General features: G+C 41.7%; 1 protein-coding gene across 2 annotated transcripts in view; it reads right to left on the bottom strand.

Moving 5' to 3' along the window:
* arpc1a (actin related protein 2/3 complex, subunit 1A) overlaps positions 1–23,150 on the bottom strand; it is a 51,279-nt gene extending 28,129 nt beyond the window's left edge. The window contains exons 1-2 of one of the 2 annotated variants that reach the window (XM_078240133.1): positions 22,987–23,150; positions 1,802–1,901 (exon numbers count right to left, since the gene is read on the bottom strand). In XM_078240133.1, coding sequence (XP_078096259.1) covers positions 1,802–1,865 — 64 coding nt within the window. In that variant the 5' untranslated portion in view covers positions 1,866–1,901; positions 22,987–23,150. Of the gene's footprint in view, positions 1–1,801; positions 1,902–20,418; positions 20,441–22,986 lie in introns of those variants that run through there. The other variant, XM_078240134.1, reaches the window with a different exon arrangement.
* Positions 23,151–23,797: the final 647 nt, after the last annotated feature.

Genomic DNA, 23,797 nt, shown 5'->3' with positions numbered 1-23,797 from the left:
TTTACATAGAAACAGGCCATTTAGCTTAACCAGCCTGTGCTGATGGGCATCCTTCACACAAGCAAACTATCTTACTGATATTTATAATTCACATGCCCAAATTCCCTTATTGCCCAATTACTTCATCCACCTATTTTATTTAATTTTGAATGTTGACATAATCTTAACCACTAACCCAGGAAAGTAAATCCCACAACCTCATAATTTAGTTTAAAGAAATTTATCTTGGTCTCCGTTTTAAATCTTACATGCATCCCTCGCCCTTCATTCTAGCTGCTTTAATTAATATGTACCTTAACTATTGTAAACACTCCACCCCTATGTGCTCTGGCCCATGATTCCTCAGTTTTAAACACCAATGTGTTGTCCCATAATCTAGATGGCTCTAATGAGAAACATCCAACTCTGACATGCATCTGTATTCAATGCAGACTTGATGGGTAATTTCTAAGATTGAGACATTTTCATCCTTCAAGATTATGTATCATGTCAAGGATCTCACGCACCCTGGACATTCTCTCTTCCACCTTCTTCCGTCGGGAACAAGATAACAAAAGTCTGAGGTCGCGTACCAACCAACTCAAGAACAGCTTCTTTCCTGCTGCTGTCAGACTTTTGAATGGACCTACCTCGCATTAATTTGATTTTTCTCTACACCCTAGCTATGACTGTAACTGTCTCGTTTCCTTCTCTAGGAACGGTATGCTTTGTCTGTGTAGCACGCAAGAAACAATACTTTTCACTGTATGTTAATACATATGACAATAATAAATCAAATTAAACCGTGGCACTTTGACTTTTTTCAGCCTAAAATCTCCACTTCAGGATCTATCTCTGTTCTAACAGTCTCTCTTTAGTAAACACTACTCACTCAATTCCTATGCCATTTTATGATCTTTGTCTGTGAATCCACATTGCTTTAACAATTCAATTTTACTGATTAACTTGCTCCTTTGATTTTTATGCCCTCACATGCCCTCTTACTCCTTGACTTTGTTATTTTTTCATTTTCCTCAAAGGCCTTCCTCCTCAATTTTAGTTCGTTTCTAACCTCTATTCATCTATTCATCCATGGCACCTCAAAACTCGTAGATTAGTGAACTGTTTAACCTGGAAATAACAGAAACTATACACACGCCAGCTATGGAGTCTCACAAGAGTGATTGACAATTTTTTTCACAATTTGAAGACATCACCATTGGGCCACTTTAATTATAAGGGCAGACTTTGAAATGCACCATTCCATGTAAATACAACTAGAGTTTTCCGAAGGATAACTGGCCACATTCCTGAGCAATGGAAATACCCTTAATGTGTGATTAACCAACCATGAGTCACTAGCTGCTCCTTAAACAAAGAAAGGTTAGTGAAGAAATTCTCACTGAGAATAGCCTTTTAAAATTCTCATTGGCTTTTTACACAGGCTCAATTAAGTTGTCAATTTTGCCCTGTGCAAGAGGTTTTGTTTGCAGCTGTTTTAATGAAATTTCCACAACTCGATGTGCATTAACACTTACACCATGGAACATAGCAGATTTATGTAGAATCGTGTATATAGTTCAATTATCTTCTCTAATCTTGACAGCAAAGTTTTGTGGCTCTACTACTGTACCCTCTGGGATATGAGATTTAGCAGTCATGAGCCAGCACAAAGACATTAACCCCCTGTGAACAAGTGTTAGTGTAAAAGTGCCTTCAACATAAAAACACCAAACCATCAGCATTACCACATTTTTTCCATTTTTCCTTAAGGGTTGATTATTAATGCCTGCTTAGAGGGACATTCCAAAATATAACTTACGTGTTCTATCTTGATTCCAAGCATGGCATGTGATTGGCTCAAACAAGAATTGATGGCGAGACATTCTAGTGTCAAAACTTCTGTATGGCCGTCACTGAACCTGTAAGATTTTACAGAGTGAAATAACATTTCAATCAATGTTTCAAACATATACCTAGTCAAAGAGATTAATGCAGCTCATGTCAAAAATATTAAGGCATTAGTATTATCTTAAGTAATCCATATCAAATTACTGAAAGAAAAGCTGCCACACTTGACTGCCTACAAAAGAACAGGCTTTAAAAAAATAAAGCAAATGGACGTCTTTTACAACAGCACTTCACGTTACATGAAAACTCCAGTATTAACCTTTTGTCCAAATACAACATTAGTTGTGTTTTTTTGGTGGAGGCAATATTTAATGACTTATGATTTTCCCATAAAGTACATTATTCATTATGCCTATACACTTCATAAGTACTTTGATTGTAAAGCACTTTGGGACGAGGTCAAGTAAGGCATGATGTAAATGCTAGAATTTCTTTCTAAACACTAGCTGAAATAAAGGCCTAATGCTTCTGGTAATATCTTCAAGTAATCAAAGGAGAATAAAAGAGAGAAGTGCACCTAGTCTATACCCTGCACCTTTATCAAAATTCTTAAACCAAGGTTCAGATCACATCACTGGGAAAACTGCTGGCACAAGCCCATGTTCTAATCATTGTGTTCAAAGGGTGGGTCCACTGGGATAGTAGCATCTGTACTTCATTTGTTCCAGAGCAATCAGCCACAAACACCTTTACAGCCTGAATGAATAACAAAGGACTGAACCATGTTCCTTCTGAATACTAAAATGTCTTTGATCATTCGGTGTCAACAAATTCACATATCAAGCACAGGAATGTAGGAGTCTGCTAAAGACCACCATTATTTAATTGGTCCCCAAGTTCAAAAAATAGCTCTGCTTATATTCCACAATGACTTCTTTCAACAAAACATAATGCACTCCCTCCCAAATTGATTAACACTACCTATCTCCACTGTCTCTGCAAGTAGTCCATTTCGTACATTAAGAATCAGTGCATGGAACAAGGAAAGCGGTTTCCATTCTGTGCCTTATGACCGAGTGCACCAATCTCCTGTACAGCTGACTGAGGGACAATTCAAGTTTAATGAAGGTCATTGAACAGAATTATAATGAAACGCGAGAACTCAGTTCTCTCTTCCAGTCAGCATGGGTGCAGAATAACAATAGTTCATAGAATCACTACAGTGCAGAAGAACGAAGTTAATCACTTAGCTTGCAAAACAGAAATATAAATTGACAACTGAAATTAAACCTTACATGATACTTAATGCCTTCAATAATTTCCTTCCTGAACAACCTGCTGCAAATCTGAAGCTGTTGGCCTCAATCATTAAACCTATGCAGCATTTGGCACGTATTCAATACTAGATATTAGGCAGCTAGAATGGTAGCACAGTGGTTAGCACTGCTATTTCACAGTGCCAGGGACCTGGGTTTGATTCCCAGCTTGGGTCACTGTCTGTGTGGAGTTTGCACGCTCTCCCAGTGTCTGCACAGGTTTCCTCCCACATTCTGAAAGACGTGCTGGTTAGGTGCATTGACCCGAACAGGCGCCGGACTGTGGCGACTAGGGGAATTTCACAGTAACTTCATTGCAGTGTTAATGTAAGCCTTATTTGTGACTGATAAATAAACTAGAAATTAGCAACATTTCACTTTCCAAATCAGGGTTCACATTTTGTCCTCAATCGCTACTTGCACTGCTTAGTTGTAACTAGACTATATTCCAATCCAAAGCAGCAAGAGACTTTTAAGCAAATGCTGGAACCAAGATTTCCTATATTCCTCGGAGAAGGTATAATGCAGACTGTGTGTTATGTATGTGATAACAAACTATCTCAGCAGCAACAACCCATGTGCAGCTGAGCTTCCGAAGTTCACCTGAAGTTGGTGACAAAAATTAAACTTCCACACGAGAACTGTGGCAGCAAAGTTAAAAAATTTGCACAAGTTATAAAGGACATGATTCAACTAAATATTTGTAAAACAGTATCTTAGAGTGCGCAGCAATTTCATAGCACCCAAATCCTCCAATTAGTCACCTTTCAAAAGTAAACTAAATGTACTTGAAATATTACCATGCCATTATCATTACAAAGGCATTGGTAAGTCCCACACTGTCAACACCTTTGGGGTTACCATAGAACAGAAGCTGAACTGGACAGGCCATAGAAATATTGTGGCTACAAGATCAGGTCAGAGGCTGGCAATTCTGCATAGAGTAACGGTCCTCCTGACCTCAAAAAGCCTGTTCACCATCTACAAGGCACAAGTCAGGAGTGTGATGGAATACTTTCCACTTGCCAGGATGAGTTGCCAGGATGAGTGCAGCTCCCACGACACACAAGCTTGACGCCATCCAGGACAAAGCAGCCATCCACCTTCAACTTTCACTTCTTCTGTCACCAACGCAGTGTGTTACATCGACAAGATTCACCACAGCAACTCACCAAGGGTCCTTCAACAGAGTCGTCCATACCCACATCCTCTACTAACTAGCAGGACAGACTTCAAGTTCCCCTCCATGCCACATACCATCCTGATCTGGAACTATATAGCTATATGTTCACTGTTGCTGCATCAAAATCCTGGAACTCATTCCCTAACAGCTCTTTTGATGTACCTACACCACATCGACCGATACAGTTCAGGAAGGTGGCTCACCACCATCTGCTCAAGGGCAATTAGGGAGGGGCAATAAATGCTGGCCCAGCCAGCGATGTCCACAACCTAAAATGGAAGAAAGAATTGCCATTTAAGCTGATTGTATGAATTTCAGCCCAGCATTAAGCTAACAAGAATATATTAATTCAAGAAAAATAGACCTTATTAATGACAGACTGTGCAGGAAATTTAAGGTTGCCTCAGTAACTGAACATCTTTCATTTGAAAATGCCAAATTCAAGCAACTGCTTTTGTGTTGCAAGTACATTCTGACTCTCGCATTACTGCTGATTGTTATGAACCATTACCAAGTCTTTCCTAACTATCATTACAGAACCTTCAGGAATTTGGAACAATGGACATTCTTCATGGCTGAATGCTGTAAAATATTCGACATACCAGTCACCAAAATGAATTCTTCACTTACAGCATCAGAACATGTTAGGATGGCTGGTGACAAATTGAATCTCAGCACTAGGATATAGACACATTTGGCACTGAATCTCATTTCAAAAGCTGACTGAAATGCTGATTACCAAAACCAAACAAAAAAGCCCCCACATTCTGCTTGCTAGCTGGGACTAACACATTCACTCGTAAGAATTTCAACAATCTGCTTTTCGCCAACTGAAGCTGGCTGGTTCCTTAGTGCTTAGCTACTAATAAAAGGTTAATTGAAATACTCCTAATACGTCAATGCAGAAACAACTTGAAAATGACATTTCCAGATGTTGAATCCACAGGATTGACAAAAGTACATCACAAGTAAAACCCACTCAATTCCATCTTCCTATTCCAATTAATAAGTCATAATAACATACCAGTAACAGAAGGAATAAAAACTTTTGTCACTAGTGTAATTATTCAGTGTAGTTGATACTTGGGTGTCTAGTTTGTGTTCTCGATAAAAAAAGCCTGTGAAATCATAGCTTCATATGAAATGCTTTTGCAGACAGTGTACAAAGGAAAACATACAACCATAAGAGTGGCTGTTTAGCTCCTTGAGCCTGTTCCTTTCAATGAAATCATGGCTGATCTGTAACCTAACCTTATACAGGGCCTTGGCCCCATATCTCTTTGGTTTATAAAAATCTATCAATCGCAGATTTAAAATTTTCAACTGATCTAATATCAAGAATACAAGTAGACAGTATTTGTTCCCACATGGAGTGTGGAGGAGAGAGAAACTGGGAACACAGCATCAAATCAGAAATTTGACGCAAGCGGGAAAATGGTACAGAGGTGCTGCTTTTTATTATTTTTGTTTTACCCCAAGTAGCTGGAAAATTTTCTTTGGTCTCGAAGCTACAGACTGCAACTTGCTATTTATTACTGTACTAAATTAGCGACTATTGTTATGACCTGTCTCTGGGCGAGGTCCCCAATCTGATTCCAAACAAGAAAACCCAAATTGTTAGGCTCCCAGGTGAGGGGGGTGGGGATGGGGAGGGAGAACGGTTCTCTGTCTTTATACAACCCTCTCTGGTTGATCGCAACAAGGTTAATTTTAAAATGATTCCTTCCTTTGTGGATACCTTTTCCCAGTACTAATGTATTTATGCCAATTTAACAAGGCATTTTTGAGTTTATTTTTTACAAGAAGAAAATAATAAAACACAATATACGTTCACACAGATTAGAGATGAGAAGCGAGTTCAAAAACAAAAGTTTAAAAAATATAGATGAATCAATCCTTGGCTTGTCTGTGAGAAGGATATGGTGAAAGGCTGTGGCCATTAAGTTGAGTGAGCTCAGTAGTATTGACTTCAGCAGTCAAGCAGTTGGCTTAGTGATTCTTGGTTCTGCAGATTAGCTGAAAGGAGTTGTCCTGTTTCCCATTTGACCATGGTTTTACTGACTTGACTTGCTTCCAGCAACAGGAGAGAGACTTTGTCTGCCAGCACAGGGGTGCCAGGGAGGGGTGTTCTTCACAGTACATACTAGCAGTGGGGCTAGAACACCAAATTAGCACAATGAGACCAGAATTACAGTTGTTTTGTAACCCCTTTCCATGTGCATTGCTGGAAAGGGAAAAACACAAACATGTCTGGGATTTCCACTCCATCTGACGAAGGAGCAGTGCTCCAAAAGCTAATGGCATTTGCTACCAAATAAACCTGTTGGACTTTAACCTGGTGTTGTTAAAACTCTTACTATATAACTCTCAGGACATGGTTTCTGCCGAGATGGTAATCAGTTTCCATTATCTCCACAGGAGATTACAGGTCAGTTTGCATTGCATCTCTTCCTCTAAAATGTCTGTCTGAAAAAAGTGCATAATTCTGTTGTCTCTCTTGGACTGAGTATAATCCACATAGGAATTCCAGCAGTTAAGCAGCTCCATCTTGAAGTCTCAGCCAGTTATTGCTTCCTAGTCCTTTTTTTAAAAAAACATCTTGTTTAAAAGTTCAATATGTAACGTGCCGCCACAACCTCAGAAAGCATCGATTAGCATAGCAGCAGGATATTCTCCACATAACATTGAGCGGTGTTAATAATCAAGTGCATGGCCACACATGCATGCAGCTTAGAGTAAATTTAGGAATTGGAAGTGTTTTAGAAATCACAGGCCAACTAAAACATTGATAAGAGGAAAAACAGAATGAGAGTAAACCAACAAAGTATATATAATTGAACTGTAATAGTTTTCATGAAGGAGAGCAGCTAAACTAAATGCTGGTTCCTTAGAAACAGGAGGAGGAAAAATTGAGGCAATGACACAGATGTTGAACAAGTATTTTGTATTTGACTTCACAGTTGAAGATGCTAAGTACATAACAGAAATAAAGGACAACTAATGGGCTAATAAGAATGAGGAACTTAAGGAAATTAATATTAGCAGAGAAAAAAATATTGACGAAACTTAAGGGACAAAAAGATAACAAACCCCCAAGACCTGATGGCCTACATTTGAGGGTGCTAAAAGCAGCAGCTACAGAGTTAGTGGATGCACTGGTTAAGATTTTACAAAGTTCCCTGAACTCCAGAACAATCCAGTGGCTTGAAAGTTAAATATAACACTACTATTCAAGAGGGGAGGTAGAGAAAGAGGAAACAGGGAATTATAGGCCAGTTAACGGCTGTCAAGCAACTGCTGGAATTTATTAAAGGAGTTATAACAATGCATGTGGAAAAGTATAATATGTTCAGACAAAGCCAACATGAGATTTTATGGAAATAGTGTTTGCCAAATTCATGAGAGTTTCTTGAGCTAAGAGCGTAGATAAAGGGAAACCTTTAGATATTGTATACTTGAAATTGCATAAGGTGTCACACAAGGGATTAAAGTGCAAGATAAGTGCTCATGGAATTGGGGTAATATATCAGCTTGAATGGAGAATTGGGTATCAGACAGGAAGCAGAAATTAGGGATAAACAGGGCATTTTCAAGATGACAGCTGTAACTATGAAGTGCTGCATAGATCAGTGCTGGAGTTTCAGCTATCTGCAATTTATATTAATGACTTAGGCGAAGAGACTAGGAGCACTGTATCCAAGCTTTCTGATCATTAACTAGGTAGGAATGTAAGCTATGAGGGCACAAAGAAATTGCAGGTATATAAACAGGTTAAGTGAGTCGGCAACAAAGTGGCAGAGTATAATATAGGGCAATATGAGATTATTCACTTTGCTGGTGACAACAGAAAAGCACAATATTTTGCAAAAGACATGAAACTTTGAAATGATGATGCCCAAGTGTACTCATTCCAGGAATACAAAGTTAGCGTGCAGATACAGCAAGCAATTTGGAAAGCAAATAGTATGGTCTTTATTGCAAGAAAATATGGACTTTTTAAAAAACAAATTGTACAGAGCTTTGAGAAGCTCTATGCTTAGTTTTGACCTCTACAGCGAAGGAAGGATATACTGGCCTTGGAGGTGATACATCAGAGTTTCTCTAGATTCACTGTCGTATGAAGAGAGGCAGGGTCAACTGAGTCTATACTCTCTCAAGTTTAGAAGAATGCGAGGTGATCGCTCTGAAACACAGAAAATTCTGAAGGGGCTTTACAAGGAAATTCGGGGATTGTTTCCCTAGCAGTGGAATTTAGAGCTTGGAAGAACAGCCTCAGGATCATTCAGATTTGAGACAGGAAAATTTGTTTCTCTCAGAGGGTTGTAAATTTTTGTGACTCAAGATTCTGAGAGGACTTAACGGGGTGGATGTCGAGAGGATGTTTCCCCTTGTGCGGTCTAGAACTAGGGGACACAGTTTAAAAATTAGGGATCTCCCATTGAAGACTAGGAGAAGAGTCTCAGAGCGTCATTAATCTGTGGAATTCTCTTCCACAGAAAGCAGTGGAGGCTGGGTCACTGAAAATATTCAAGGCTGAGTTAGCTGGATCTTTGATCAACAAGGGAGTAAAGGGTTAAAGGGGGCAGGCAGGAAGTGATCTTATTGAATGGTGGAGCAACCCAGAGGGTCAAATGGCAGGCGTACTTCTGCCCTAATGCGTGTTCTTGTGGCAGTGGGTTGTGGGTGGTCTATTGTTGAGGTCTGTATATCTTGTGTCAAAATCAATCATATGTAAAAACCGGTCTCGTTTCTGACCTAAAAAACATTTTTTCAGATACCTTGTGCAAGCACTGAATCCAGTTTTTCAGGAATCAAAGCCCAATAATGTCAGAACCAAAGGGTATGTGGGTTTGGGAAGAGAGAAGCCATTGCTTTAAATGCTTGGGCTACAACTGGAAAGGTGAAAGTTAAACCAACCAAACAGTTCGCCACCTTGCTGACAATTGCAAAAAATAAATCCTTGTTGTTATAAAAGTTATATAGAGATAATTACAATGATGGTTATTAGCTCAGGCAATAAATTCTGATTTTATTCTTAAAAGAGGGAAAGGATATTATCTGAAACTTTACTTAGAACAAGGTGGACTTGCTGATATATCACTCAAAATCTCTAGGACAGAAAGGACATTTTCATAAATACATTTCTATGCAGAAATGCAAATACAGGCTAGGTTTTTGCTGCAGCAACGTCACATAAATAAGAATATTGAGCAGAGGGTATGGTTTGAAAAGTTTATTTAACAGGCTGTGGCTCCCTTTTATGTTGAGTTGAAAACTATTTAAAAATTAATCCAGTAATGCCTCAAGCTTTCTAGCCACTACAGGTCACCTTGTCTATTCAATGTGGCCAAAATCAAGCACGGATGTCAAGCCCTTGAAAATATGACCCATGTAAAAGTCGACCCCATGCCGTTTGGCTGAAAAGATTGGTCTCAAAAATGTGACTTTTACATGAGTACATATGGTATATTTAAAACTGCCACCCTTTGTATGTAGTAGCCTTCCCTAATTTCACTTATGATAAGTTTGCCTCAAATATTTAAACTATACACCTTTGTCCTGGATTCCCTAACCAGTTGAAATGGTCCTATGCACCTGTCTGTACACGGTGGCACCATGGTTAGCACTGCTGCCTCACAGCGCCAGGGACCCAGGTTCAATTCCTGGCTTGGGTCAGAATTTGCACATTCTCCCCTTGTCTGTGTGGGTTTCCTCCGGGTGCTCCAGTTTCCTCCCACAGTGCGAAAGACGTGCTGGTTAGGTGTACTGGCCATGCTAAATTCTCCCTCAGTGTACCCGAACAGGTGCCAGGGTGTGGCGATTAGGGGATTTTCACAGCAACTTCATTGCAGTGTTAATGTAAGCCTTCTTGTGACACTAATAAATAAACTCTAATATCATGAATCCTTTGATCAAAGTAGTACCAGAATTTGTCTGCTGACTACTAAAAGTTATTATTTTGAACAAAATATTCTTGGAACTAAACAAAATTCCACCAGGCCTCAAATGACAACATAAAATGATCAAAGACTAGATTACATATATATGTATATGTATAATATATATGCATGCGTGCGTATATTATATATATATATATATATAAATATCTCCACTGTGGTATAATGCAAAAGTTTAATTTAAAAGAAGCAGTGTCAAACACCAATAGTGCATAAAACCACTGAACCACTTAGTGGTTTTATTGCCAGTGAATGGGCTCTGATGTTAACTGCCATAGTGATCCAAAGAATCAGCGCCAGGGACCTGGGTTCAATTCCGACCTCGGTTCACGGTCTGTGTGGAGTGTGCACACTCTCCCCGTGTCTGCGTGGGTTTCCTCCGGGTGCTCCGGTTTCCTCCCACAGTCCAAATATGTGCGGGTTAGGTGGATTGGTTGTGCTAAATTGCCCCTTAATGCCAGGAGGAATGGCAGGGTAAATAAGTGGGGTTACGGGGATAGGGTCTGGTTGGGACTGCAGTCAGTGCAGACTCGATGGGCCAAATGGCCTCCTTCTGCATTGTAGGGATTCTATGATTCTATGAATACAATATCTCACTTTCACATAAATTCAGATTTCTCTGGAGCATAGGTTAACAGCAATGACAGTGAAAGGCTGAAGCGTGTCACTAGAAGTTACTGCCATTCTGAGTAGAAATGCTATGGCACCATTTGTCATTGAATTACAGTCAGCAATTTTTAAAAAAATAATGCTGGTGCTCTTTGAATGTGCAGTCAGCCAGATTTAAATATTGATCTAGCACTCTGCTTCCTGCCTCTTTTAATCTGGAACACAATATACTATTGTAGAAGCTTTCACTTTGAACTTTTGAGCAATTAAAACAGCTTGCTATGAAGAGGAAGTTAATGGACTAGATGGGTCCAATGGGCTTCACTCATTCATGCGTGCACTGTTGTAGAGCATACAGTAACATAAATAGGCAATGGAAAAATAGAAGTAACAGTAGATTTCACTATTGAACGATAAATTGCATGTATTGTGCAATTAGTTCATTCACCTGTAATTACTCCCCCCACTCCCACAAATAGTTATATAGTTCAAAATGCTCTTACGGAGCACTAATTCAAACATGGTAGCACAAAATTTATAATTGCAATGTTGGGTGCTTTCCACAGTCCAAGGACATAGTATGAAAATTTCACCCACCAATAACACTTTACTGACAAGAGACTGAAACAAAGCCAAACCCAGTATCCTGATATAGAGTTTGACATTTTTGGACATTATATGCAATGCTTCTCTTTATAAAATGCAAACCTTTTGTTGCTAACTATTACTCTTTACCTAAAAGCATTCAAAGCAGTGGAATTTAACCAGCATCCTATTGGTACATTATCATATATTACATCAATCATGACTACCATGGAAAACATATTTCAGATTCCCTTCCCCCCGCCAAATCTAGTACATAAAGATGATTCTGTGCAGCAGGACCCGAATTGTGAGATCAAGTGTATTAAAAGGAATTAGCCAATGGATTGGTGACAGGATAATTAAAATCAACTGTTTAAAAATTTTGAGGCATAAATGACAATATTTTTGTCGAAGCTTATAGACAACCGTGGGAAAGAAAGAATTTGCATTTATACAGTGCTTTTCACACCCTCCGGGTGTTCCAACGTGCTTTACGGCCAATTAATTGCTCCTACAGTGCAGTCACTGTTTTAGTTGATAAAGGCGCAGTTTGCAAGCAACAAAATCCTACAGAAAGCAGAGATGGATTGCTAGTCCAATCTACTTTGGTGCAGTTCGAGGGGTGAATGTTGACCAGGACACTATTACAACCGCTGGATCTTCAAATCCACAAAACCCCTATATGCAGAAGGAGGCCATTCAGCCCATCGAGCACCGACTCACCAAAACAGCCCCCCACCACCCAGGCGCTCCTGTTTGCCCTATAGCCCATAACTCCATGCATTTACCACAGTTAATCCACCTATCCTACACATCTTTGGACACTAAGGGGCAATTTAACATGGACAATCCACCTAACCTGCACATCTTTGCCTGTTTGAAAGGGTGCAGAGAAAATTTACAAGGATGTTGCCTGGATTGGTTGGCATGCCTTATGAGGATAGGTTGAGGGAGCTCGGTCCTTTCTCCTTGGAGAGACGAAGGATGAGAGGTGACCTGATAGAGGTGTACAAGATGTTGAGAGGTATAGATCGGGTGGATTCTTGGAGGCTTTTTCCCAGGGCTGAAATGGCTGCTACGAGAGGACACAGGTTTAAGGTGCTGGGGAGTAGGTACAGAGGAGATGTCAGGGTAAGTTTTTCACTCAGAGGGTGGTGGGTGAGTGGAATCGGCTGACGTCAGTGATGGTGGATGCAAACTCGATAGGGTCTTTTAAGAGACTTCTGGATGAGTACATGGAACTTAATGGGATTGAGGGTTATAGGTAAGCCTACATATAAGCCTAGGTAGGTAGGGACATGACCGGCACAACTTGTGGGGCTGAAGGGCCTGTTTGTGCTGTATTTTTTCTATGTTCTATGTTATATTCAGAAAGCCAGTTGGTGAAGGATAGAACCGGAGCCAATCTTTTACACACTTTTATACTTACACACTTTCAAGAATTTCACATTACAAATATATACCCACTAATTCAACAACCAGTTTCAATCTTTGCCTGTTTGTAGGGACTCAGCAAATCCCCAGTTACGTCCACCACTTGCATGCAATTAAACACAACTGATATAAAATTAACAGATTCCCTTCTCTCTCTTCAAATACAAATTAGACATTTCATGTACAACCAAAAATTTCAAAACAAATTAAATCAAAAACCTCCATATGGCTTACAAAGTATTACATTGAAAAATTCCCCTCTTTTAGGACTCAATTTCTTTGTTACACAAAACGTAATGCACACACAGATATATATACATAAATATTGTCATTTATACATCAAAATTTTTAATCCGTTGATTTTAATTATCCTCTCTATGTGCATATCAGCCACCTCCTTAATTTGAGATTTCCTTTCCCTCCAGAATTTGTTTCAAACCAAAAGATTCAATCTGCAACCACCTTATCATGGGTAATTAGGGATGGGTAATACATTCTGGCCTATCCTCCAATGCCCACATCCTATGAATGAATTAAAATAAACAGCTGCATTAGAAATCCTAACAGGAAGATTAATATGTGATATGTGAAGCATCATTAAAAAAGACTAGTTGTATGATCTCGGGGTGGGGATAAATTCTCCAGATTGAATTCTTTACTGTTTTATTTGCCTTTAAACATTCTAAACTTTAGGATGTTTCATCTGAATCAACTGACCAATCAAGCTCAGTCTCAAATATATTTTGGGATATCAAAGATTTTTATGAGGATGTGACTAGTGCGGTTGACGGAGGGGAACCGGTGGATGTGGTGTTTTTGGATTTCCAAAAAGCGTTTGATAAGGTGCCTCACAAAAGGTTGCTGAAGAAGATTGGGTCACACGGAGTTGGGGGTAGGGTGTTGGCGTGGATTGGGGATTGGCTATCCGACAGGAAGCAGACAGTCGGAATAAATGGGTGCTTTCCTGGTTGGCAGATGGTAACTAGTGGCGTGCCGCAGGGATCGGTACTGGGGCCTCAACTATTTACCATTTATATAGACGATCTGGAGGAGGGGACTGAGTGTAGGGTAACAAAGTTTGCAGACGACACAAAGATAAGTGGAAAAGTGAATCGTGTGGAGGGCGTAGAAGGTCTGCAGAGAGATTTGGACAGGCTGAGTGAGTGGGCGAGGATCTGGCAGATGGAGTATAACGTTAACAAATGCGAGGTTATTCACTTTGGAAGAAATAATAGCAAATTGGATTATCTAAATGGAAAGAAATTACAACATGCTGCTGTGCAGAGGGACCTGGGGGTCCTTGTGCATGAGACGCAAAAACCCAGTCTGCAGGTGCAGCAGGTGATCAAGAAGGCAAATGGGATGTTGGCCTATATCGCAAGGGGGATAGAATATAAAAGCAGAGATGTCTTGCTGCATCTGTACAGGGCATTGGTGAGGCCGCAGCTGGAATACTGTGTGCAGTATTGGTCCCCTTATTTGCGGAAGGATATATTGGCCTTGGAGGGAGTGCAGAGAAGGTTCACCAGGTTGATACCAGAGATGAGGGGTGTTGATTATGAGGAGAGACTGAGCAGATTGGGTTTGTATTCGTTGGAATTTAGAAGGCTGAGGGGGGATCTTATAGAGACCTATAAGATAATGAAGGGGCTGGATAGGGTAGAGAGGGAGAGATTCTTTCCACTTAGAAAGGAAACTAGAACTAGAGGGCACAGCCTCAAAATAAAGGGGGGTCGGTTTAGGACAGAGTTGAGGAGGAACTTCTACTCTCAGAGGGTGGTGAATCTCTGGAATTCTCTGCCCACTGAAGTGGTGGAGGCTACCTCGTTGAATATGTTTAAATCACAGATAGATGGATTCCTGATCGGTAAGGGAATTAGGGGTTATAGGGATCAGGCGGGTAAGTGGAACTGATCCACTTCAGATCAGCCATGATCTTATTGAATGGCGGGGCAGGCTCGAGGGGCTAAATGGCCTGCTCCTGCTCCTATTTCTTATGTTCTTATGTTCCTCTTTCAATACAACATCAACTTTCTGCGAGGGCCTAGTATGATTAACTGGAATGGGAGGAACACTCCTCAAAAAGGGTTGTTAATTTAAAGTGAGTGTAGACATTCTCTGCCCAGTGTCAAAACCAATATATTTAATAGTCCCACTAGCCTGACTCCCAATCTGCTTTTAGTTGATCACAACCCATTTTCAGCAGCTGGTCTCAAAAATAACACCCTGGTAGCACCATTTAGGTCACTGATGCATTTGTTTAGTTTCCTTAGCCTCTTTTCTGCATCTGTTGCTTCTTTGGCATACTGTAGAAACACTTCTCTCTCAAATGTACTGCCCTGCTGAAATGCAGCTTTTACGTTGATTGATCTACGCTCCATGAACACATGGCTGAAAGAGCTAAAAAGATTTTCGAGATTACATTTTCAGCTTTGGGAGAATCTACTAATATCTGTAATACCCACTCACTCTTCAAAATTCCTAGCAATTAGCCTCATGTCCAATCTGCAATGAGGCCTTAGTATAAATCCACCAACGTGACAAAGCTGTCTGCCCTTCATCTGGTACCTCAGAACAAACTCCTAACTCTATCCAATCTAATTCTCTCTGTCTCTCATTAGTTTATCCAAAAGTATATCTACAACCACCAAAGCTTCATGATCATGAGGACTTCTGCTTCTCGTTCAGTTCTGTATTCTTTATTTGATTGCCTAATCTTTTCAAGCTCCGGCCTCTCCTTGCACTTTTGTTTGTCAGAACTACTACTGAGAAAAAAATCCTCTTGTACTACCAGAGGATTTTTCTTCAGTCTTGTGACATGAGACAATTTGAGACCCATTTTCAATACTAGCACTGTTCACCATTCTGCTAGTCCATGGACATCACTTCTTGGCCAATATTCAACCAATGTTTAAACTTGCAGTCGCTCTTTCGGCACGTCCCATAAATATCGCATCGCTCTATCCACTAGCACCATCATATGTCACCCAAGTAGCTACCCTGAGGAATTGATCTTTTAAATAGAGTAGCCCTTTCATGTGTTATAATCACGCACGAGCCCTTGATCTATTGTACTCTGTTCCTCGGACCTTCACCACAAAACACAGGAGCATTTGAGTTACAAGATGCCTTGTGTTATTTCTGTCAGCTGTTCAGAGTCAGATATTGCAATTAACTGTGAAGTGAACCTCAACTGTTTGATTGCCATATTTGACAAATATCATGACTGTACCAGGGCCTTTCCATTCCCTATGATCCCCTCTTTTATAAGATATGAAATCTCCTCAGTTAAATTCTCTGATGGTCTTAATACTTCAGTGCCCTCTGAATTTGCTGAGGCCATAGTTTGATGAAAGCATTCAAACATACAGAAAACATTGAACTGTGCTGCTTTCTGGATCAAGACTATTGCACAGCACAGAAGGCAATGTGTGATTTCGAAAACGGACCAATCAATAAGGACTTTACCCTCCGGCCACCAGAGTGATTTTATTGCATGAACTGCCCATGACAGGGTGATTGTTAATTTGCAGTCCGCTGAACAGCTAAACGGTTATGCAGCATTTCATTGATCACTGCATGATTTCTATCACAAAGTCCACTGCTGAAAGGACATCCAGCTGCAATATTTATGACCAAAATGTATTCATATTTTCACATCTCTGAACTCACTCATCATTGGCAAGCTCCCCTCCATTAAGTGTCAAAAACTTTGCTGGTGGCTGAAGTCTAGCACCTATCTATTTATCCATGATTTTGCCCATAATAACCCTTTTGTCTTTACAATACGTTATTGCAGAAAGATGAAATCTGGTCACCAGGTTTACAAAATGTAGAATGCAAATATTTTTGTCCCAGATCTTTAGATCCATGGCAACTACCTTCGAAAGTCACATGCCAATGAAAGGCTTACAACAGAATATGCAGTGTCCAAAACTTTTTACAGATTTCACACTTCCCACTAATCTTCTATTAGTTTCATATACACTTTTTCAACCACACTTGAAACTTTTAGCAAGAATTTTAATCTTTGACAATAGGATGAGAAAACTGTCTATGCACCTTTAGAACATTGTTTTCCTCTCTCTCTGATTATCACTTGATTTCATTAATACTGACATTCTGATGAGAAACATAAGGCTTTGCTAAGCAGAGACAATAATATCCTGGCTGGGTAAATTGCAGGTCCACTAACCTTTCAGAAATAATTGCCTTATCATGGCAGGTTTATTCAACAGCATAAGCGATACACTAGTGGCCACATCAAACCCAATAAAATATTAGTTTTATATTCCTTAACCTTGTGTTGATTCGCTGTACTTAATAAATAAACATAACACTTTGCTGTTCCATATACTGTTGAAGTGCAAGGGCTATCTAGTACTGCAAAGTTAAAGGAGCCACAACTAACACATTCATCAAAGGATCAAAACTCCTTCTGACCAGCATACTTTGCTCAGGTGACACCATTATCTCCACTATGTTTGTTAGAATTCTTTTTGTCATGTCTCATTTTGAGGACCCTGCCTCTCCACTTTGGGGAGTTTGCCTGCTGCACGATTGTATTTTGAGTCACAACTGAAGCACCAACTGGTCCTTGGACATTCCTGGCATTAATTTACCCCTCATTATTTTTCCAATTCTGCCTTCTGCTTTAATAGCTAGATCTACCAAAGATGAATTCAACCTCATTCTGGTCTTTCATTATACTGTCAGCCACATCCAATATCTAGTCAATTTTGAAACTTAGTAATCTTTGAGTCCTTCGCCCTTGTTGCACTGCAGGATGCCCCATTTGATCCATGAAAGTTGAAGGAAATGACTGGTTCCCCAAGAATGTTTTCAAGACAGCAGACATCTGATCTGAACAGGTCATCCATTTCCAAGAACCAAACACCAGTTAGAACCAATAGGCTGCACAAAAGAGACACCTTGGCACAATCCAACACTTTAAATGCTGGAACTATTCCAAAAATCCCAAAATTAAATTTAGTCAATATTTTATACTGTCTGTTAAAATACATGATGCATTCTTCCATGGAAGGACCATCTGATTCCCAAAATCTATCAAAGTTTGATGATGCATCATAGGCATTTAACAGACAATCTTTCTTGTAGATTTCACCCAAGAACCCTAGGAGGTTTGGACCTTCACCACACACCTCACAGGCATTCCTCTCACATTATTTGTTTCGGATTTTACCTGTAGGAAATGTGAATGCCAAGACCATACTTTGTTCCTTTATGTTTAGATCATAGACTGTGTTCGCATATCCACTTAATTCTTCCATTGATCATATTGTTCATACTCCCAAGAATAAAATGCCACTGGTGCTTCACAGGAGCATTATGGAACAAGCCATGAGACAAGCCACATGAGATATTGGGTCCAATTACCAAAATTTCAGCCAAAGAATTAGGGGGTTTTACAGAGTGACTTAAAGGAAGAAAGTGTGGCAGAGATGGGGAGAGGTACATAGAGGGTAGTCCAGAGTTTAGGGCTGAGGCTATTGAAGGCACTGCCAACAATGGTGGAGCAATCAAAATCAGGAATACTCAGAAGGCCAAGGTTAGAGCAGAGCAGGTATCCTGTAGAGTTGTGGGGTGAGGTATTACAGAGATAAAGAGGGGCAAGTTGGTCTGAAGTGTACTGGGCAGAGGCATAGCCACAGAAGAGAGACAGACCAACCTCCTCATACATTCCACAGAGGGAATTGAAAACGAAGATCAGAACTTAAAAATCAAAACATTGCTTGACCGGGACCCAATGTAGGTCAGTGAGGACATGGGTGATAGGTGAACAGGACTAGGTGCAAGCTGAGGCATAGGCAACAGAGTTTTGGATCCATGGTGGGTAGAAAGTAGGCAACCAGCCCATTGGAATAGTCGTCTAGAGGTAACAAAAGCACAATTGAGGGTTTCAGCAGATCAGTTGAGATGGGGCGACGTCAGGCGATGTTACAGAAGTGAAAAAAGGCACTCAAGTCGTAGCTCATTTCGTGGTAAAAGATGACATCATCATTGGAGCTAAAGGGATCAACGCATATGGGAGGGGGGGGGGGGGGGGGGAGGAGGACATAAAGATATTGAATTTGATGATCAGCCATGATCAAAATGAGTGGTGGAGCAGGCTCGAAGAGCTGAATGGCCTACTCCTGCTTCTAGTTTCTATCAAGGTTGCAAAAAGACTGGTTTAATCTCAGACCGTTGCCAGGGGGAGAGATGGAGTTGGCAGCTGGAAACAAGTTTGGAGTGGGGGGCTAAAAACAACAGCTCCAGTCTTCCCAATATTTAACCAGAGGAAATTTGTGCGTACCAAGTATTGAATATCAGATAAGCAGTCTGATAATTTACTAACAGTAGAGGAGTCAGGAGAGGTGGTGATGAGGTACAGCTGGGTGTTATCTGCATACACGTGAAAAATAATGATGTATAACTATCAGAGAGTAATTATACCCCAACAGTTGTTATTTATTTTCTGACATTTATCACGTCACTAGGATTGCAGTTTTTGGTCTGAATTTTTAAAAAAAAGTTTCCACTCTTCACCCCGAGACATTCTGAAGTGTGAGGATGCCCTCCAGAACCAGTTGGTCTGAAGTGTACTGGGCAGAGGCATAGCCACAGAAGAGAGACAGACCAACCTCCTCATACATTCCCTGTCAATGCCATTATTTGCATGCAATCAAACAATTTATGTGTAATAAAAATGCTCATGGGATCTTTAATGTCCACCATAACAGGAGGGCTGGGCCTAGATTTAACACTGCACCTTCTGTTAATGCAACACTCCCTCAATTCTGCACTGAACTGTTTAAGTTCAATGACCAAGGTGTGCATACAATGTAAAACGCATAGAAGTCGATTAACTGAATTAAAACAGCACAACTTATGATTTTCCTAGTTCCCGGAGAAAACATGACAACAAATGTAAACTGCCACTGAGTATTTCCAAAACCTGAAGATAATAATTTTACAAAGTTTTTTGGCCTGCAGTCACAATCAACTCATATTTGCTGTGATTCTTATCTCTGACAAGAACACTTTACATTCCTCCTCTCTTATCTTATTGTTCCCCACCCTTTTCAGACTTCAACCAAATGACTCAAGTCTCATTACACATTAAAGGTTGGTGGTACATTGCACCTTTAAACTCACAAAACAAATGCCCATTCTAAAACCAATGCAAAGTACAACCTCTGTTTTCAGGACACACAGTCAATCTCAATTTTAAATTCAAAATTAAACGAGACTTCTCTGTCAGAAGTCTTTGATTGAAGCTCCTCCATTTGTGCACAACTGAGATCTTTCTAAAATATTAACAGCTGCACCTTATTTATATAATTGCAAAGTTTCCTGAGTCCACAGGAAAATTGCAGTAATGATTTAAAATCTGTTCATTTGGCTCAGAGGTAAATTCTCAATACAGGAGGTCATGGATTCAATTCCTACGACACCAGGGACTTAAACACAACTACAGAGAGTGCGGCATGGCTCGTAGTGCCGTCTTTCAGGTAAGATATTATACTGAGGCCCAACCTATCACAAAAGAGAAGGAATATTCCCCCAGTGTCTTAGCCAACATGTATCCCTCAACCACACGACCACAAAGTCATTTTTCGGATTGTTGTTCATGGAGGCTGGTCAGCTCATTGGCCAGATGGTCGGTGTGATTCAGAATAATGCCAACAGCACGGGTTCGATTCCTATTTCAGCTTAGGTAGACTCAGGACCTACTTCCTCACCGTGCCCCTGAGAATAAAAGACAATGGCAAATGACCACTGACAAAAACAGCTCACTGCGAAACACAGCAGACAACGAGCCAAGGACCTGCCTTTGAAGAGCACACAGAGGGGTGAATTTTCTAGTCCCGCCCCGCAACAGAAATCGTTGCCCTCTTTTTAGGTCAAACCAAATAAACAAACTCAGATTAAGTCAAGACAAAGTAAAAAGGGGCAGCTCCCCAAAAGGAGGGGGAACAGCCCGAACAGAAATCAAAGTACAAAGGAAACTTAAAAACATCAAATTAAAATGTTGTCAGGGTCAATAACGCACCCCAACACCTGCGGTGCCCAGCGAGCGCGGAAGGCATCAACCGCGCCCATGGACACCGCATGCTCCCTCTCCAGGGACACCCGGCCGCGAACATAGCCGCGGTAGAGGGGAAGACAGTCAGGATGGACGCCCCCCTCGATCACCCGAACAGAAATCGTTGCAAGCTGGGCGGAAAATTTGACAGACCATTTAAAGGTTCATTGACTTAGAGCGGGAATTTCTGGAAAATCCTGCCCATGGTATGGAATCCTTACTTTCCACCATTTCTCTCTCTCTCTTCCCCCCACTCCAAACTCATGGAAATGGAATTTGTGGAACCTTGCTCTGTGCAAATTAGCTATCAGAACAACACTTCAAAATCGCTTTATGGCTGCTATCAACATCCTTCTTAGCCATGACCACCATCATTTACATTCATAATATAGAATCTCTACAGTGCAGAAAAGGCCATTCGGCCTATCGAGACTGCACCAACTCTCTGACAGTATCTCACCCAGGCCCTCTATCCCATCCTATTGCTGTAACCCCAAACACTTAGCATAGCTAATCCATCTAACCTACACATTTTGGGACACTAAGGGGTAATTTAGCATGGCCAATCCACCTAACCTGCACATCTTTGGAGTGTGGGAGGAAACCGGAGCATCTGGAGGAAACCCACACAGACACAGGGACAGTCACCCAAAACTGGAATTTTTCTATTTTCTATTGTCTTGCGTTCTGATGAACCATCATCCAGATCATAAATTGTTACTTTTGTCATTATTTATGTATTTAACATAAATCCTATAACAATATCACTAAGTTTATTGCTACAAACAAGCTACAGGTAAAGCAGCATGTAGGTCCGTGCCCTTCTAACAATCTAATTTCACCATGTCAGTTTGCTCCCATCATAAGCAATAGTTTACCCATAACTGCTTCACTCTTGTACTTAAAGGCTAAACATTCTCTTTCTTGACACAATCTAAATTATTTCATGTACCCATGACACAACTCAGGCAAAACCTCATACAAAAATGTGAATCGACTTAAAAAGGAGAATGTTCACGGATGATTGAAGGATTTCCACAAACTCCTCCTCAAACTTTACACTGTATTGGCTGGACAAAAGAAAATAATGCCGGACTGACAAAGAATAGATACCTAATAGCTTCCTGAGGAGCATCAGCAATCTGATCAAATCATTTGCCAGGTATGTAAAGAGGATTTCCTGTATAACATGCCTGAAATTCCTAAAATCTTAGCCTTTGCTTTCTTCCTTTCCCTCCACTCTACAAATCAACTCCTTCCCTCTTCCAAGGTTTGAGGGGGTTAGACACGAGAGAGAGAGACAACAGAGGAGGACGGTAGTGTCGCTCTTCATTCTTTCGAGTTGCTGCACTGTACTGGGGAGAATTACTAAACGTTTGAGCTTCAGTTTGGAGCAGGATTATGTAGATACTTTGCTGAACTCCGGTGTTTTCTGACCACCTCGGTACCCAGGCGCTGTATTAACTCACTGTCCCGGTCAGTGTATTCTGTTGGCTTTTACTCCCCCGGCCTCAGTACTGCCTCAGACACTGGAAGCAGCCTCCGGACTCCCAGACCGGGCCTGACCCCCGGGGCTGGGGGGGGGGGGGGGGGCAGGTCACCCAGGCGGGGTGGGAGGGAGGAGGCAGCTTTTCTCCTTCCTGGGTCTCAGCGGTCATTTCCTAGCCGAGCTTCCCACGGAGAGTGTGTGAGGGGCAGACAGGGCAGTGCGGCTGGGCTGGCCGACCTTTCCCTCTCCCCCGCCAGGAATACCACCACCGCCTCCCCCCCTCCCTTCGTCCGCCGGCTCTGTCGGTGCTGCCGGCTCGGCTCCCGGCCTAGGCCTCAACGGCTTCTCCAGCCAGGAGTGTGTGTGAGAGAGAGAGGGGGGGGGGGGGGGGGAGAGGCTTCCTTGTGCGGGATTCCCCCCCCCCCCGGCCCGGGTTACCCTCACCCAGCCGCCCCGGCTGGCCCTCCCTCTCCTCTCCCGCCCCCCCCGGTTACCTGGCGCTTGTGCGGGGCTGGAATTCGCGGACTCTGGGCAGTCGACACGAATTCACTCAGCAGGCGGAGACGGATTCCGGGAGCGGCACCCCGCGCGCGAGCACGCACGCCTACGCTGGACCCCGGCCGCGAGCACGCACGCCTACCCCCCCCCCCTCTGCCCCGGCCGCGAGCACGCACGCCCACGCGATGACGTAGGCGTGCCCGACGCAGCGTTGGGCGGCGCGCCCGTAGGCTGTTGCTAGGGTGCTGTCCCTTAGCGACGGCCTCTTCACCTGGTCAGCCTCCCCCAGATTGTCCATAAACATCGCCGGCAAAACTTCACTAAAACCCGCCCTTTTTGTTACTTTAGGCAGGCGGAGCTAGGAGAGACAAATCTTTGTTTTTTTTTAATAAATAGACTTAATAATTTAGATCATCTTGTCACCTTTGCCAATGATGCCCGCAAGTCCCTGCAGTGCCCACCGGTCACAGTAGGTCTAAATCAGTGATAGGCAACATAGGCCATTGAATAGGTCACATGATTATCCCTCTGTCGCTGCATGAGTGACCCTCTATCGCCTCACTAATGGCTCTCCGTCCTCGCATGTCTGGCCCTCCATTGCCACATCAGTAGCCCTCCATCGCCATATGAGTGAGCCTCCCTCGTTGCATGAATGATCCTCCATCTCCGCATGAGTGGCCCTCTATTGCCTCATGAATGGCTCTCCATCGTCGCATGATTATCTCTCCATCACCCCATGAGTGGCCCTCCATCACCTCATGATTATCCCTCCGTCGCCGCATGAGTGGCTCTACACCGCCGCATGAT

This window comes from Mustelus asterias, chromosome 23, assembly GCF_964213995.1.
Source record: "Mustelus asterias chromosome 23, sMusAst1.hap1.1, whole genome shotgun sequence".
In the NCBI taxonomy this organism is placed as follows: Eukaryota; Metazoa; Chordata; class Chondrichthyes; order Carcharhiniformes; family Triakidae; genus Mustelus; species Mustelus asterias.
This window is presented reverse-complemented; position numbering and strand designations above follow the sequence as displayed.